The 15,616-nt window shown below is 42.9% G+C and overlaps 1 protein-coding gene across 1 annotated transcript in view; it reads left to right on the top strand.

Annotated features, from left to right (window-relative positions):
• GXYLT2 (glucoside xylosyltransferase 2) overlaps positions 1–15,616 on the top strand; it is a 97,473-nt gene that overhangs the window by 14,472 nt on the left and 67,385 nt on the right. The window contains exon 2 of the mRNA XM_045493563.1: positions 7,907–8,099. Coding sequence (XP_045349519.1) covers positions 7,907–8,099 — 193 coding nt within the window. The remainder of the gene's footprint in view (positions 1–7,906; positions 8,100–15,616) is intronic.

Below are 15,616 nucleotides of genomic sequence, written 5' to 3' on the forward strand. Positions count from 1 at the left end.
TTTGCAGAGTCGTGCAACCACGACCACATCTAATTTCGGAATATGTTCTTCACCCAAAGAAGAAACCCTGCACCCAGTAAGCAATCAGTCCACATTCGCCTCTTCCCCTAGTCCCTGGTAACCACTAATCTGCTTTATGTCTCTATGGATTTTCCTCTCGTGGACTTTTCCTGTGTATGGAATCATCAATATGCGGTCTGCTGTATTTCCTCAAGGTTCACACTTGTTTAAGGTTCACCCATGCTATAGTTACGTCACCACTTCATTCCTTTAATTGGCAAATCATTTTCCATTTTATGGATATGCCACCTTCTGTTTGGCCGTTCATCAGTTGGTGGACTTTTGGGTTAGACTCTTTGGCTATTATGAATAATGCTGCTGTGAACCCTTGTATACAAGTTTGCGTGTGGATGTATGTTTTCATTTCTCTAGGGTAGATACGTAGGACTGGAATTGTCAGGTCACATGGTGGCTCTGCGTTTAGCCTTCTGCAGCCCTGGGGAACTGTTTTCCAAAGTGGCTGCACCATTTTACAGCCCCACTAGCAGTGCGTGAGGGTTCTAATTTCTGCACATTCTAAGTTTATTCATTTATTTTTGAGAGAGAGGTGGGGGAGGGGCAGAGAGAGAATCTTAAGCAGGCCCCGCCCTCAGGGCAGAACCCAGTGTGAGGCTCACCATCGGTGAGATCATGACCTGAGCCAAAATCAAGAGTTGAGCGCTTAACTGACTGAACCGCCCAGGCACACTCTTAGCGTATTTATTTTAGGGGAAACTTTTCTATCGCAGCCATGGATTGTCGGCAGTAACGTAAATAAGAAATAATCATCAAAGGAGACACTGAGAAGATGAAACAACCTTGCGCATTTCTAACTTGGCCGTTGAAGCTTCTGTATCTGAGTTCTGCTGTCTTTTTAGTTGAAAGGGAGGATTAGGCAACATTAGAAAGCTGTTCAAGACATGTTAGCACCAAGTTGAGACTCTCTCATTGACATTGTTAAGAAAGAACCGGAAGTGGAATAGCTTTCTCACTCAGAGACTCAGAGTGATTTGATGCGGTGTCTTAATGATAATTGTAACTGACGCATCACCCTCTAGAACATGCGGAATTTGGAGGCACAGATGCCGTATGCAAACCCATCTCATCGTGTTTCCACAGTCGGCTCCATGATTATGTCATACAAATACTCAGAGGTGTAGGGGATCGTGTTTGTTACGTTTTGGGGGGGTTGTTTTTTCTCATGGTATGGTGTTTTATAATAACTCTTGGGTAAATTTGAGAAACTGTCAAGGTTACTACATTCTTGATAGGATGATGACCCACTAATGTCATTGCTGGGAATGTGGTCAAAGGACATAATGAAAAGAAGAGAACAGTCTGTTGGCACACACATGTTTAGTGTCAGACTTTTTTTTTAAATACGACAGAACAGTTGGAAACACCCAACAAAAGGGAAATGCTGATAAGCTATGGTGTTTTAGTTGGAGGGAATAGTAGAGAGGTAGTGAAAATGATGGTTCTAAAGACTTAGAAAGTGACAAGAAGAATGAAAATCAGATGAGAAACAGAATATAAAATTGAAAACAAAAAAAAATTGAATGCATACTATTAATATAGCTGTAAAAATATGTATTCAGTGGAATAAAGACCAGGATATAACATGTAAAAAGTAGTCATATAGGGCAAGATCCTTTTTCATTTACCAACTTTAATATTTCAACACATATGTTTTATATTTTTTAGTTGGAAGTGTACATTGTGTATTTTTTTCTGATCTTTTTTATTTTTTTTATTATCTGTTTTTTTTTAATGTTTATTTATTTTTGAGACAGAGAGAGACAGAGCATGAACGGGGGAGGGGCAGAGAGAGAGGGAGACACAGAATCGGAAGCAGGCCCCAGGCTCCGAGCCATCAGCCCAGAGCCTGACGCGGGGCTCGAACTCACGGACCGCGAGATCGTGACCTGGCTGAAGTCGGACGCTTAACCGACTGCGCCACCCAGGTGCCCTGATCTTTTTTATTTTTTAAATTTTTATTTATTTTTGAGAGACACAGAGCACGAACAGGGGAGGGGCAGAGAGAGAGGGAGACACAGAGCTGGAAGCAAGCTCTAGCCTCTGAGCTGTCAGCACAGTGCCCGACGTGGGTCTCAAACCCATGAACTGCGAGATCATGACCTGAGCTGAATTCGGACACTTAATCGACTGAGCCACTCAGGCATCCCTATTCTGATCATTTTTTTAAAGACAGATATCTTTTGTTTACTTACATGGCCTTATTTTGATGGTATATAATGTGCCCTTGATATAAATTAAAAGGAAAGGATTTGTAACCACCAGCTGAGATAAGATTTTGGAAGAAAATAAGCAAAAACCGTGACAGAGAATAAAAGGGAGGGTGTTCCTTTGATGAGGTGGTCAGGGAAGCTCATCCTGCTGTTTAAAAGAAAAGGAGGATCTGTGCAAAGGGAAGAATATTCCAGGCGGAGGACACAGTTTGTTGTAAAGGTCCAGGATGTGAGCATAGCACTGGGTGTCTCAGGTAGAAAGAAGGAAAGGTGGTGGGTGCAGAGGTCATGAAACACAAGGGTCAGGAGGCCTGAGCATCTTCTGAACAGTGGGTGAAGTCCTCAAGAATGCTAGCAGGGATTGGTGGGGGGAGGAATTCTGTGAGTGAGGAGCTAAGTCTCAGGAAGCTGGGAGATGCCAGCAAGAAAGAGAAGGTAGAAGAATTTTCATCCACAGACTTCACTCTGAAGACACTTGCCATGTCTGGGTGTAGCAGTGAGAAACAAGGAGGACACCAGTCCTCTTATTGCCCCGGGGGCTCCCAGGGCAGGGGAGGAAGAGCAGCCTCCACTTGGGGGTTCTGCTGGGGGGGGGGGGTGGCATCCTCACAAAGCGGCCATGTTTTCATTAAGTCAAGATGCGAAGAGAATTCCCTGAGGAAAAGCTGAGCATAGAGTGGGTTTTCCTGAGGGCCTGGAGGGAGAGTTTGGGAGAGAAAGGGGAGGTGACAGGTCAGCTCAGATCTTTAGTTCTTGGCTATAGCTGAACTATGGGTGGTTGTGGTACAACTGTGTTAATAAGCAAGCTCCAGGATCTCTCTCAAGCCCCACTGATTCGGAATCTCTGTGGTGTGGAGGTTTGCATATTAACAGGCACCTAGCATGACTATAATGTGCAGTTGGGTAGGGAATCCCCTGCGCTAGATGCTAATTGGTATCTCTTCCAGCTATAAAACTGTAAGAAGGATGAGCCTTTGGATCAGGGCCCTAGCACTGAGCAACAAGGAAGAAATGGATTCAGTGAGCATTTCCAAAGCTGACTCAAGGTGAGAATATGAGAGAGGTGGCGCCAGTCAAAGGGGGTTGGAAACATTTTTAAGCCCCGCATTAGGACTCTTTTGTGATTGCTATACCGTAAGTTTGTTTCCATGTGGCTTAAGTAAAAGGAAATGTATTGGCTTAAGAATCGAACTGTATCCAGTTATGGTCAGGGGCACCTGGAGGCAAGTATTCAAGTAATGCCAGCAGACATGTGACCCCACCCCACCCCCATCACCTTTTGGCTCTGCTTTCTACTGTGTTGACTCCCATTCAGGTTCTACCAGTGTGGTGGCCAAGATGGGTACCATCAGTTCCCGCCGCCTTAGCTGGAAGTTCCTCAAAATCCTGGACAGCAAGTGTCTACTCCAGTCTCCTTTTATAAAGTATAAATAAGAACATAGTTAGCCATCCGTCAGAACAGTGTTCCAGTTCTCTATCACCCATTCCCTGCCCAAACTCTGTAATTCAAGGCGTTAAGGAGTTTTAGGTTCATAGACTGGACTTGCTTGATCCTCAAAGGTCTCAAGTGACATCGGAGAGGTGCTGAGTGCGTCATTGGTAGGAGCTGGTGAAAGGCACACCATTTCAGTGCCCTTAAACTTGGCTATTCATTGTGATCACATGACAGAAATGCTTACTACCTGAAGCCTGAGATTTTTAATGTAATGTGAGAAGTAAGAGAGTGGGGGCAGCAAAGGTCTCGTTAAATCCCAACCACTGATACTTGACCTGCCACCAGGAGAGGCCTTTATTTTTCTTTTTTAATACCTGTCACCAGACACCAAGAAAGATTGCAGTCCCTAGCCCCTGCTTTTTGTACTGTGCAGTCCCAAATCATGGAAGTCTGCAGAGAGTAGCTTGTAGGCTACAGAGGAGGGCAAGCTTTTTTTAATTAAAAAAAAAAAAATTGTCTGGACACCTGGCTCAGTTGTTTAAGTGTCTGACTTCGGCCTGGGTCATGATCTCACTGTTCGTGAGTTTGAGCCCTATGTCGGGCTCTGTGCTGACAGCTCAGATCCTGGAGCCTGCTTTGGATTCTGTCTCTCTCTCTCTCTCTCTCTCTGTGCCCCTCCCCTGCTCGCGCTCTATCTCTCCCTGTCTCTCAAAAATAATAAACATTAAAAAAAATTGTCAAATAGTTTGGACATACAAAATAATACAGATAATAACATAATGAATTTCTGTGTACCTAGCACTCATCTTAAGAGGTAAAAATTTAGGGGCACCTGGGCGGCTCAGTCGGTAGAGCATCTGACTCTTGATACCTGCTGAAGTCATTGTATGGTTGAGCCCCATGTTGGGCTCTGCACTGACAGCCTGGAGCCCGCTTGGCATTCTCTCTCTCCCTCTCTCTGCTCTTCCCCTGCTCTTGCTTTCTCTCTCTCACTCTCAGAATGAAGAAATAAACTTAAAAAAATTTAAATCCCCAGAGATAACCACCATCCTGCATCTGATGTTTATCATCCTCCCGTATGTTTACTTTTACTACACGAGTCTGTGAACAACACAGAGTGCTACTTTGCTTGCTTTCAAGCTTCATCTAAGGTATTATTCTTTTGAAAGTTGCTTTTTTCCTCTTTGGCCTTATGTGGATATGTGACATTCTGGTTTGTTCATTTTCACTGCTATGTAGTATTCCTCTTAAACACATTACATATATTCATGTTCTCCTTTGCATGGACAGCAACGTTATTTTTAGTTTTTCACTATTACAAACCGGGCTGCTGTGAACATTGTTGAATGGGTCTTGTGTAAATGTAAAAGATTTCTTTAGGTTACATGTGTAGGTGTAGGACTACAGGGCTGGAGGGTGTATGTGCATCTTCATTCCTCCTAGACATTCCCAAATGGTTGTCCAAAATGTTTGGGTCAACTTATACTGCCCCTGGTTCTTTCTGAGCTGTCCCCCACACTCATCCACTCTGAAGCTTGGATGATCCAACGTTTATTTTATTCCTTAATTTTTGCCAATCTGAAAATAAAATGGAATTGCTTTATTGTTTACATTTGTATTTCCCTGATTACTAATGTCAAAGCCTTTGTTCAAGCAGAAGCTCAATATGTAAAGCTAAACTGGACAGAGTTATTTGGAACGGGGCAGTATTTCATATTTAAGGTAGCTATGCTATTACATTGACTGTTTTCGAACCTTTGGATGATACCTGTGCTCCTAAATGTGGAGCATAATTTCAAGGAAACGAGTTTGCATTGAATCTTATCACTAGCATATTTTGGCCAGTCTTTTGCATGATTTGTAACTGACTGTGATTTTAGCATTATCTGTGACACAGCCTTCTGATCCTTTTACATAAGTTAATTGGGAGCTGACTTTAATAGTAGGTATGAAAACCCACCCACAGGGCTCAGGAAGGGAAGACATCAGAGTCCTTACGGCAGGGGTCCTTGAATTTACCAGACATGCTCCTGATTTTGTACCTTTGCTCTCACTGTCTCCTCTGCCTGGAGTGCTCCTCACCCAGAAATGCCCATGACTCACATCCTCACCTCCTTCAAGTTGTCGTCAGATCTCACCATCTTAGTGAGGACGTTCCCAGCTTTGCACTGCATAAAAATATCTACCAGCCCATCGGCCACTCCTGTATCCCTCCCTGTTCAAGGGTATACCTCCTTCATGGTCCTTATAGCCAGATAACTTTCTATATAAGCTATTTAGTTACTATTTGCTTTGAGTGCTACTTCCTTCTTTGTCTTTCCCCTACCACGTTGACAATGTAATTTCTTCAAGGGCAGGCATCTATGTCCGTTTTGTTCACTGCTGTCTTCCTGGTACCTAAAACAGTGCCTGGCGCATGGTAGGTACTCAGTATAGATTTGTTGGTTAATAAATGGTCTGAAGTTAGCAAGAAAAGGAGCAGAGGGGAAAATTTCTGAGAGACACACACACAGAGAAAGAGAGAGAGAGAATACATGTGCCAAGACCTGGAGACAACTCAGCAGTCTGCTGACCAGAAGTGAAAATGGATGGAAAGTATGAATATGTGACTGTGGCCACGGTTATGAAGGGCTGTCCACCGAGGCTGGAGGTGCTGGAGGCAGTTGCTAGAGATGTAAATAGGAGCCATGATCATCACTTTGGACTCAATCTTGAGGGCAGTCAGGAGCCCTTACCTTATTTTAATCAAAAGAATAACACAATACTAATTGCATTTTAGAAGAACTTCACTCTGGTGCCAACAAGAAGAAATCAGAGGGTGGGAGTTAAGGATAAGATTGGAGGCAGGTGGACCATCTAGGGAGCTGACAGAGCAATCGAAGTGAGAGAAGATGGTGGCCTCATCAGGTAGCAGGAGGAGGATGAAGAGAAGAGGACAACATTGGGAGATGCTTAGGACATCTCTAGTGTCTTCCTGTGATCCCTGAAGTCCATGGAATCTGAGTGTCTCTCGGCATCTGGACTTCGTTGAGCTTCCCCTGAGCATGCTCGTAAGTAACTGAATTGGAAAGCTGTCTGGAGTGCCCCACCCACATCTTCACCTCTCCTCTTGATGAAAGAAATCTGGAGCAAGACTTCCATTATTCAGCAGAGCAGTGGATAATGGAGCAGTGCACTGATTGGACTCGAAGCTTTTGGAAGGAAGGTAGCATTCCTCGTCCAAGTTTCCCTGGCCTCCAACTCTTTTGTGCAAGTAAATTAGTTTCATTTGTCTCAGGGCACCTTTTCCAGGCCAACTCCTTCCAACTTGCCTGCGAATGTCTCTCAGTGGTGTGTTTGAGGCTTGGCTGCGTCTCCTTGTCTGGAACAAATCTTTTATTACAAGGAAATAGCTGGATGATGATTCTGGACTCTTGGACCCTATTCCCCTCTCAGCTGTTGACTCAGTATCTGATACCTTGGTAATTTTCAGCTCAACCTGCCTCCTCTCCTGCCTGTTTCTCATTAATATGACTTACATGCTGGAGGCTGAATTTCAAGTCTACCACCTCAGGAATCTTGAGCGAGACAGTTAGGATTAACACCTGTTTCTTCAAGACTTTCCGAGGATGTGATGGAGGCACATATGTTCTTTTCTTTGCTCACCTCCTGGACTCGCATGGTTTTCCTTTGGTGCGGTGGTCATGCATTCCACCGCAACCTAAAACCATCCAGATGATGGAAGTATCATGTTGCTCGTTTCACATGGGAAAGCCACGACCCACCCTTGTCTTGTTCATGTTGCGTTCAAATCTAATTTGCGTGGCCTCTCTGAATGTGAGCACCACAACCCCTGTGTCAGCTGTTGAAGCTTAGCAATGCTATTTCCAAACATGGGCCATTCGGCAGGCAGCAGGCACTCGACAGCTGAGTGGGGCAGAAAAAGTCTCAGACACCTAAGGCAGGCCAAACAGTGACTCATGCTGCTATTGCCAGGATAAATATGGGAATAAATGGTATTTTTCTCTAAGCAGGAAGAATTGTCAAAATGCTTATCACTTTATAAAATATAACAGATTGTGCCTGTTCATGTTTTGAAATGTTCCAACTATTCACTAGCTGGGTTGTTTTGTTTTGTTTTTTTGTTTTGTTTTTTTTTTTTTTGAGTTTAGTAATAGCTTTAACTTGTTTTTCCTCTTCCTAGGAGGCCTGGAGAACTCAGGAGTTTCCAGGCTGTGCTGCCTCCAGAGCTCTGGATCCACTTGGCCGTGGTGGCCTGTGGCAATCGGCTGGAGGAGACACTGGTCATGCTCAAATCAGCTGTACTCTTTAGCCACAGGAAGATCCAGTTCCACATCTTCACAGAAGACTCTCTGAAGCCCGAGTTTGAGAAGCAGGTGAATGTGTGTAAATGGCAGCACCATATTCCTGAGTGCAGACAGGCTGCATTTTGGGAAATGCATATCCTGGTTGCTAATGTATTTCTGCTGTGGACTCAGCTGTGTGGCCATAAACTCTTGACTGTCAGCCTTACTGTTCTTACTTATAATGCGGGGATCATTACACTTGCCTTACAGAGATACTGTAAGGGTTCTATGTGATGATGCCCTTGAAGCCCAGGGCTTGAGCCTCTGGTGTCGTTAATATTGTTCTTATTTGGGGGACAGGTAGCTTTTTAAAAAAATCTATTTATATATGTTTTTTGAATGACAAGTAATAGATGTTCATTAAAATAAATTCAAATGATACAGATGTTATGAATTAAAAGGTACAAGTCCTTGCTACCCTCAGTCTCACATAAGATACTATCAGAGTTAACGATTTTGAGTTATTTTTCCATATTTTTTCATGTGCAGATGTGTGTGTGTGTGTGTATGTATGTATCTGTGTGAGTATATGTATATGTGTGTACATGTGTATTTGTATATATAAACATCTGCATGTTTGGGGAGCTATTCCTGCCCATGGGTCCTATCCCTGTGCTTTAATAAAGTCACCTTTTGGCACTGAAAAAAAATTAAACATCTACATGTTTAACACATGCAATTGTATGTGCCTGGATTCAAGTGTGTTTCTTTTACAAAATCAAAGTTATTCTCTATGTGTTGTTCTGGAACTTGCTTTTCCCCCCTTAAAACCATATTGTCAGCATCATTCCAGGTCAGGACTCAAACATTCTTACCTCTTCTCTTCTGGTGGCTGAACAGTATTTTGTTGTATATCTGGATCCTTGTTTATTTGACTTTTCCTACAGTGAGGAACAAGTAATGATTTTTTACCAGTACACAAGAAGAGCCTTGGAACTACCTCTTGCCCTCAGTCTAGGTACATGTGTGACTTTGCAGAGCAAACTTTGCTTTGTCTCGGAAGTTTTCTCTTGTGGTAAGGCCTCGAGTACTGGGAGAGTGAGACCCTGTTTTGCTCTGTGTCTATTGACTGGGGTCAGAGCAGGGCGGCCTCCTGTCGCCAGGTTGGCCGCACTAATGAGAAATGCCAGAGAGGCATGTTGAGCAGAGAAAGGCTAATAACAAAAAGCTAGAAAACATGTTAGGTTTCCTAAAGAAAAATATCATCTTGACATCCTCACCAAGGGAAGCCAAAGAACAAATAGTCTTGAAGCTTTGAAATTGATTGGAAACAGCCTTGAAAAAGATCTGAGTCAAAGGAAGGGGAAGGGGATGGAACACACGTGGTTAGCTGCTCTGAAGCTGTGGGGACAGGAGATGGTGATGATGGTGATGGTGATGGTGATTATCATCTATCAAGGGCTTCTGATTTGTGATGTACTCTTCTTTAACCCTTACGAGAAGGTAGCACTCCTGTGTCTGTTTTGCAAACAGATCATCGAGGCACAGAGAGTGTTAGTGGTTTGCTCATCAGGTGTCAGTTCAAGGTCACAGACTCAAAGCTCCGTGAGCCTAACCACTGTACCGTACTCCATCTCAAGCTAGTAGGCAGAAGACTCAAATGCAAACCTCACCTCCACTGTGCACCTGCTGCTTGATCTCCAGCAAGCCTGGTGGCCTTTTAGAGCTTCAGCTTCCCTGTTTGTAACTTGAAGCCAGTAGCATTAATCAAAAGAGCTAAGGTATCTGGAATCAGGATAGACTAGGTCAGGCTGCTGTAACACCTCCTGAAAAGCTCAGAGACTTGCCTTGTGCCTGCTACATGTTTCACACAGGCATTCAGGTCTGGGACCGAAGATGACAAAGACTGTTCATGCTCTTTTTTTTTTTAAGTTTATATATATATTTTTAGTAATCTCTATACCCAACGTGGGGCTCGAACTCACAACCCTGAGATCAAGAGTCTTACGCTCTTGTGACTGAGCCAGTCAGGTGCTCCAAGACTATTCATGCTTTGAGTTGCACCTGCTGGAACATTTGGCCTCTAAAGTTCTTGGGATGCCATACAGGAAAGAGAGAGACAAGTGCTTCATGACTATGCGTTTCACTCCCTCAGCTTGACAGCGATGTGAGTCTTTTCTGCTCACATGTAACTGCCCAGAAGCAGTCACAAGGCTCACCCAGCGGCAAGGGGCTGAGAAGTGCTCAGTGTGCAGGAAGGGAGGATAAACTAGCTGTGGGCAAACTGTAGCAATGTCTTACACAATATCCATCTAACAAGTATTTCTTGAGTACCCACTGTGTGCTAGAGGCTGGGACATGAGACGGAGCAGAACAAACTAGACTTGAACTTAAAAAAGATGAGGGGAAGGAAGATGCGTGTATGTACAATTATGTATATGGGGCAGACCGTGTTTTCCAGAGAAGCCCCAGCACCCCCACCTTGTGTTACTCGCATCCTCCTGTGCTTCCCTCCTTCACTGACCCAGGATTGGCCTCTCTGACCAGCAGCATAGGGAGGATGCGACGCAACATCAGTTCTGAAGTTAGGATTGATTTATTTATTCATTTAATTTATTTTTTTAATAAATTTTTAATGTTTATTTATTTTTGAGACAGAGAGAGACAGAGCATCAGTGGGGGTGGGGCACAGAGCGAGGGAGACACAGAGTCCAAAGCAGGCTCCAGGCTCTGAGCTTCAGCACAGAGCCCGACGCAGGGCTCAAACCCACAAACAGTGAGATCATGACCTGAGCCGAAGTCAGACACTTAACCAACTGAGACACTCGGGGCCCCTGAAATTAGGTTTTAAAAGGCACTGCGCTTTCTGTCTTGGTCACATTCACTTTCCCCTTGGGTCACTTGCCGTGGGGTAAGCCACTTTCATGTCAGAGCAGCCCTTGTAGAGGTCGACATGATAAGGATTGAAAGCTGTTTGTAACACACGAGTGAGCTTGGAAATGGAAGGTCCCGCCCCATGAAGCCCTCAGATGACTGTAGCCCCAGTCACAACTTGGACTGCACTCTCATGAGCCACCCAAGCCAGAACAGCCCAGCTTACAGAATTTTGACTCTAAGAAACTACATGAGAGAATACGTTTTTGTGGTTTTGAGCTACTAAGTTTTGGGGATAACTTGTTATAAGATAATAGCTAATGCATACACATCTACTTATGTCTTACACATGTATGTATGTATAAAAGAGAGTATGCTAATGTAATATTCAGGTGACATTTGAGGCTAGGGCATGGAAAGGATACAGCTTCTGCCTCACTCTTTCTTGGGTTACCTGCCCCAGGAACCTGGCCAACATGTGAGGAAGCCCAAACTAGTCCATACAGAGGGCTCGTGTGGACAGACCTGCTCAGAGAGGAGCTGAGGTCCCCAGCACATAGGTAGCCTCCACTGCCAGGCATGTGAGTGGACCAGATTTCAGATTCTAGCCTCCAGCCTTTAAAGTTCTTAGCCGAGGCCACAGACATCATACAGCAGTGTAAGCCATCCTTCTGTGCCTTGTCCGAACACCTGAGCCGTGGAATCTGTGAACATAATAAATGGTTGTTTTACACTGCTAAGTTGGGGGGTAATTTGCCATGAGCCATAGTAATGGGCACATTATAAATTAGGAACTGACTTGCATGGGAAAATCATTGAATTTGAAAAATCATTTGAATTGCTCTGATGACTTTATTCCTTTGATGGCTCGTTTCCTCAGGTCTTTGTCAGACCAGTGAAGCTCAACTAACAAAGGAAATTGTACTAGGGTGCTAAAAGACAGGCAGGGCATATGGCCTCATCCCTTTCTCTTCCATGCAAGGATTATGGTGCCAGTTTAGATTAAAAAAAACCTTGTCTCCTATGTAAGTTACAGAACTTCTCTCACTCACAATTTCTTCACCTGTATCGAAGGGCAAATGAATCTTACTGTAGAGCATACTTGTGAGGCTGACTCAGATCATCTATTTATTTTTTCATTCCACGAAGATTCTTTGGAGTATCTCCAGTATGTTGGGCACTTTGTTAGCTCCGAAGTAGTAGATTAGCAGCAGTTAGGCTGTGTGAAGCCACAGGAGATGCCGGTGTGCAGGGGCAAGTTATGCCTCCCTCCTCTAAAGTGTCCCTTACAAAACCAAGGCATTGTGGGAATATCCAGTTTCTTGTGATAACCTCTAGCGAAGCTCAGGGCCATATATCTTAGGGCAAAACACAAAACAAAGTGCCAGTTGATATCATGACTCCTCTAGAAGCTGTTTTGTGGGTGAATTCTATATTTAAGTAGACTTTAAAAAATAATTTTTTAAGCTGTGTGAGTCCAGTATGTCTGGTGATATTTACCAAGTATAATATAGATACTTAATATTTTGGAGTTTCATTTGGTCTTGTCATCTCCCAATATAGAAGCTGAAAATGCCAGCTGGTTGATTTCCTTGCCTCTCTAGGCAACTCGCGAATCAGACGTGTGCTTTAGGCTTGGCTCATCTGTCAGGAAAAAGTGGGACCCGGAAGTGGGGATAACCACCGTTGCATTCTGGTGATAGGTAGGGCCAGTGGGATGGCAGCCTTCTTTGTGGGTGTGGTATGTGGTTCTGCCACGGGAATATGTGTCAGCAGGAACTTTCAGTGACTGGAGTTCAAATACCTGCAGTGATTTAAATGTAAAAGGACTGAACAGTCCAGTTAAAAGACATAGATTGGCAAAGGTAGATAAACCCTTCTAGAAGGTAGGATCCTAAAGATCAAGGAATCAAGGAAAGCAACAGACCATGGGACCTTCCCATTCCCCTTCCAGGGCTGATTTTGGGCTGTTGTGCCCGGTGTCCGTTCTGATGTGTCAGTGCAGTTGTGCTGGGTATTTGTGCCTGGTTGTGGCTTCTCATTGGTCAGTGGCCTTCATAAATCAGTTATTAAATCCTTTATCGCTCTTCCTCTTTCTCATTCTGAGATTTCGCTCCCATATATCCATCTCAAAATTGCAAAGTTATTCATTTTTAAGTTTATTTATTTATTTTGAGAGAGTGTGTGCACAGTGTGTGTGAGCTGAGGAGGGGCAGAGAGAGAGAATCACAAGCAGGCTCTAGGGAGCCCAACATGGGGCTTGAACTCATGAACCATGAGATCATGACCTGAGCTGAAATCAGAAGCCAGATGCCTAACCAATTGAGCCATCCAGGTGCCCCTCTTCAAACATTTTTATGTGACCTTATAAGCATTATATGTACGTTATTAAAAAATCATAAAATTATAAAGGAAAAAAATCAACCTTCCTATTAATGGTCAGGGAGAGCAATTTATATGTATTTATTTATATTCTTTTTCTTTTCATATAAACATCAGAAGTGAGATCGTATCCTACATTCCCTTTTATATCACTGAGTCTTATATTATTGAATTTCTTCTAAAACTGGGGTTAGCTACTTTCTTATGTAAAGTACCAGACGGTAACTTTTTTAGGCTTTGCATGCTGTGTGGTCTCGTAGCTACTCAGCTCTGATATTCATTGTAAAAGCAGCCATAGAAATATGTAAATAATTAGGTGTGGCAGTGTTCCAATAAAACTTTTATTTGTGGACACCGAAATTCAAATCTCATGTCGTTTTCACATGTTGCAGAATATTACATTTGTTTTTATTTTTTTAACTATTTGAAAATATCAAATCATTCTTGGCTATGTGCTTGTGGTAGCAGGTTGGATTTGATCCTTGTACAACCAACAGCTTGCCAACGCTCATTGTACATTGTTGTCATTAGTTGCTGCATCATATTCTGTCTGTAGACAAACCCCAGAGCTTATTTAACCAAATTGTTATTTAGGTTGTTTCCAACTTTTCACTGTCACAGACAACATTATGATAAACAACCTTGTAATAAATATGAATGTACTTTTGGAATTTTTCCTTAGAAAATTCTTAGAAGTAGAACTATGGTGTCAGTGGGGAAGCAGATAAGCATATGGAAGGATGCTCAACATCAAATGTCCTTGAGGAACTGCAGCTGAAGACAGCGAGATACCTACACGCCTATCAGAATGGCTAAAATCCACAACACTAAATGCTATCGAGGAGGTACAGCAACAGAAAATCTCATTGCTGGTGGGAACACAAGACAGCACAGCAACTTTGGAAAGCAGTTTGACCATTTCTTAGAAAGCTACATGGAGACTGACCATACAATCCAGCCATCAGACTCTTTGACATTTTCCCTTGATGAATTGAAAATTGTCCACACAGAAACCTGCACATGAATGTTTATAGCAGCTTTATTTGTAATCACCCCAAATTGGAAGCAAGCAAGATGTCTTTCTGTGGGTAAATGTAGAAACAAACCATTGTATATCCATACAATGGAACGTTATTCTGCTCTAAAAAATAAATAAGCTATTGGGGCACCTGGATTTCTCAGTCGGTTAAACGTCCGACTTCAACTCAGGTCATGATCTCACAGTTTGTGAGTTCGAGCTCTGTGTCGGGCTCTGTGCTGACAGCTTAGAGGCTGGAGCCTGCCTCAGATTCTGTGTCTCCTCCTCTCTCTGCCCCTCCCATGCTCATGCTCTGTCTCTTGTCTCTCAATAATAAATAAATGTTTAAAAAAATTTTTTTTAAATAAAAAATAAATAAGCTATCAGTCTACAAAAAGACATAGGGAAAACTTAAATGCATACTGCTCTGTATAAGAAGCCAATCTGAACAGGCTATACACTGTATGATTCCAGCTGTATCCCATCCTGGAAAAGGCAAAGCTAAGAGACAGTAAAATAATCAGTGGTTGTAGGGGTGCCTGGGTGGCTCAGTCGGTTGAGCAGCTGACTCTCAATTCTGGCTCAGGTCACTATCTTACGGTTTGTGAGTTAGAGGCCCACATTGGGGCTCCAAGCTGACAGCTCGGAGCCTGCTTGGAATTCTCTCTCTTTCTCTCTCTCTCTGCCCTTCCCCTGCTCCTCTCTCTGTCTCACAAAATAAATAAACATTAAAAAAAATAATCAGTGGTTGTAGAAATTCAGTGGGAGGGAACGGTGAATAGATTTTTAGGGTGCTGAAACTATTCTGTAATGGTACATACCTGCCATTATACATTTGTCAAAATCTATAGAATGTACAACACAAAGAGTGAACCCTAAGATAAGCTATGGACTTTACTTGCTAACATATTGATGCTGGTTCATCAACTGCAACAATATGCCACACTAATGCAAGATGTAGATAATAGAAATGGAAACTGGGGGGTAGAGAGGGAAAGGGGGAAGGGTAGATGGGAACTCTATGCTTCCTGCTTAGTTTTTCTATAAATATAAAACTGCTCTGAAAACTAAAGCCCATTAATGAAATAACATATGCAAAGAAAATAATATATACTCATTGTAAAAGTTCTAAAGAACACAGAAGTATAAACTTAAAAAATGAAATCACCACCACCACCTGCACAGGTGCCCACTTGTAACAATTCAGTGTCCATCTGTAGAGATTTTTCTCTCCATATGAAATATATATGCATATGTTTTCCAAGACAGAACTTATATTATGAGATTTCTTTTTTATTTTGCTTTTTCTAAAACCTAACTATCATAAACATTT

The sequence above is a fragment of the Leopardus geoffroyi genome, chromosome A2, assembly GCF_018350155.1.
Source record: "Leopardus geoffroyi isolate Oge1 chromosome A2, O.geoffroyi_Oge1_pat1.0, whole genome shotgun sequence".
NCBI classification, from domain to species: Eukaryota; Metazoa; Chordata; class Mammalia; order Carnivora; family Felidae; genus Leopardus; species Leopardus geoffroyi.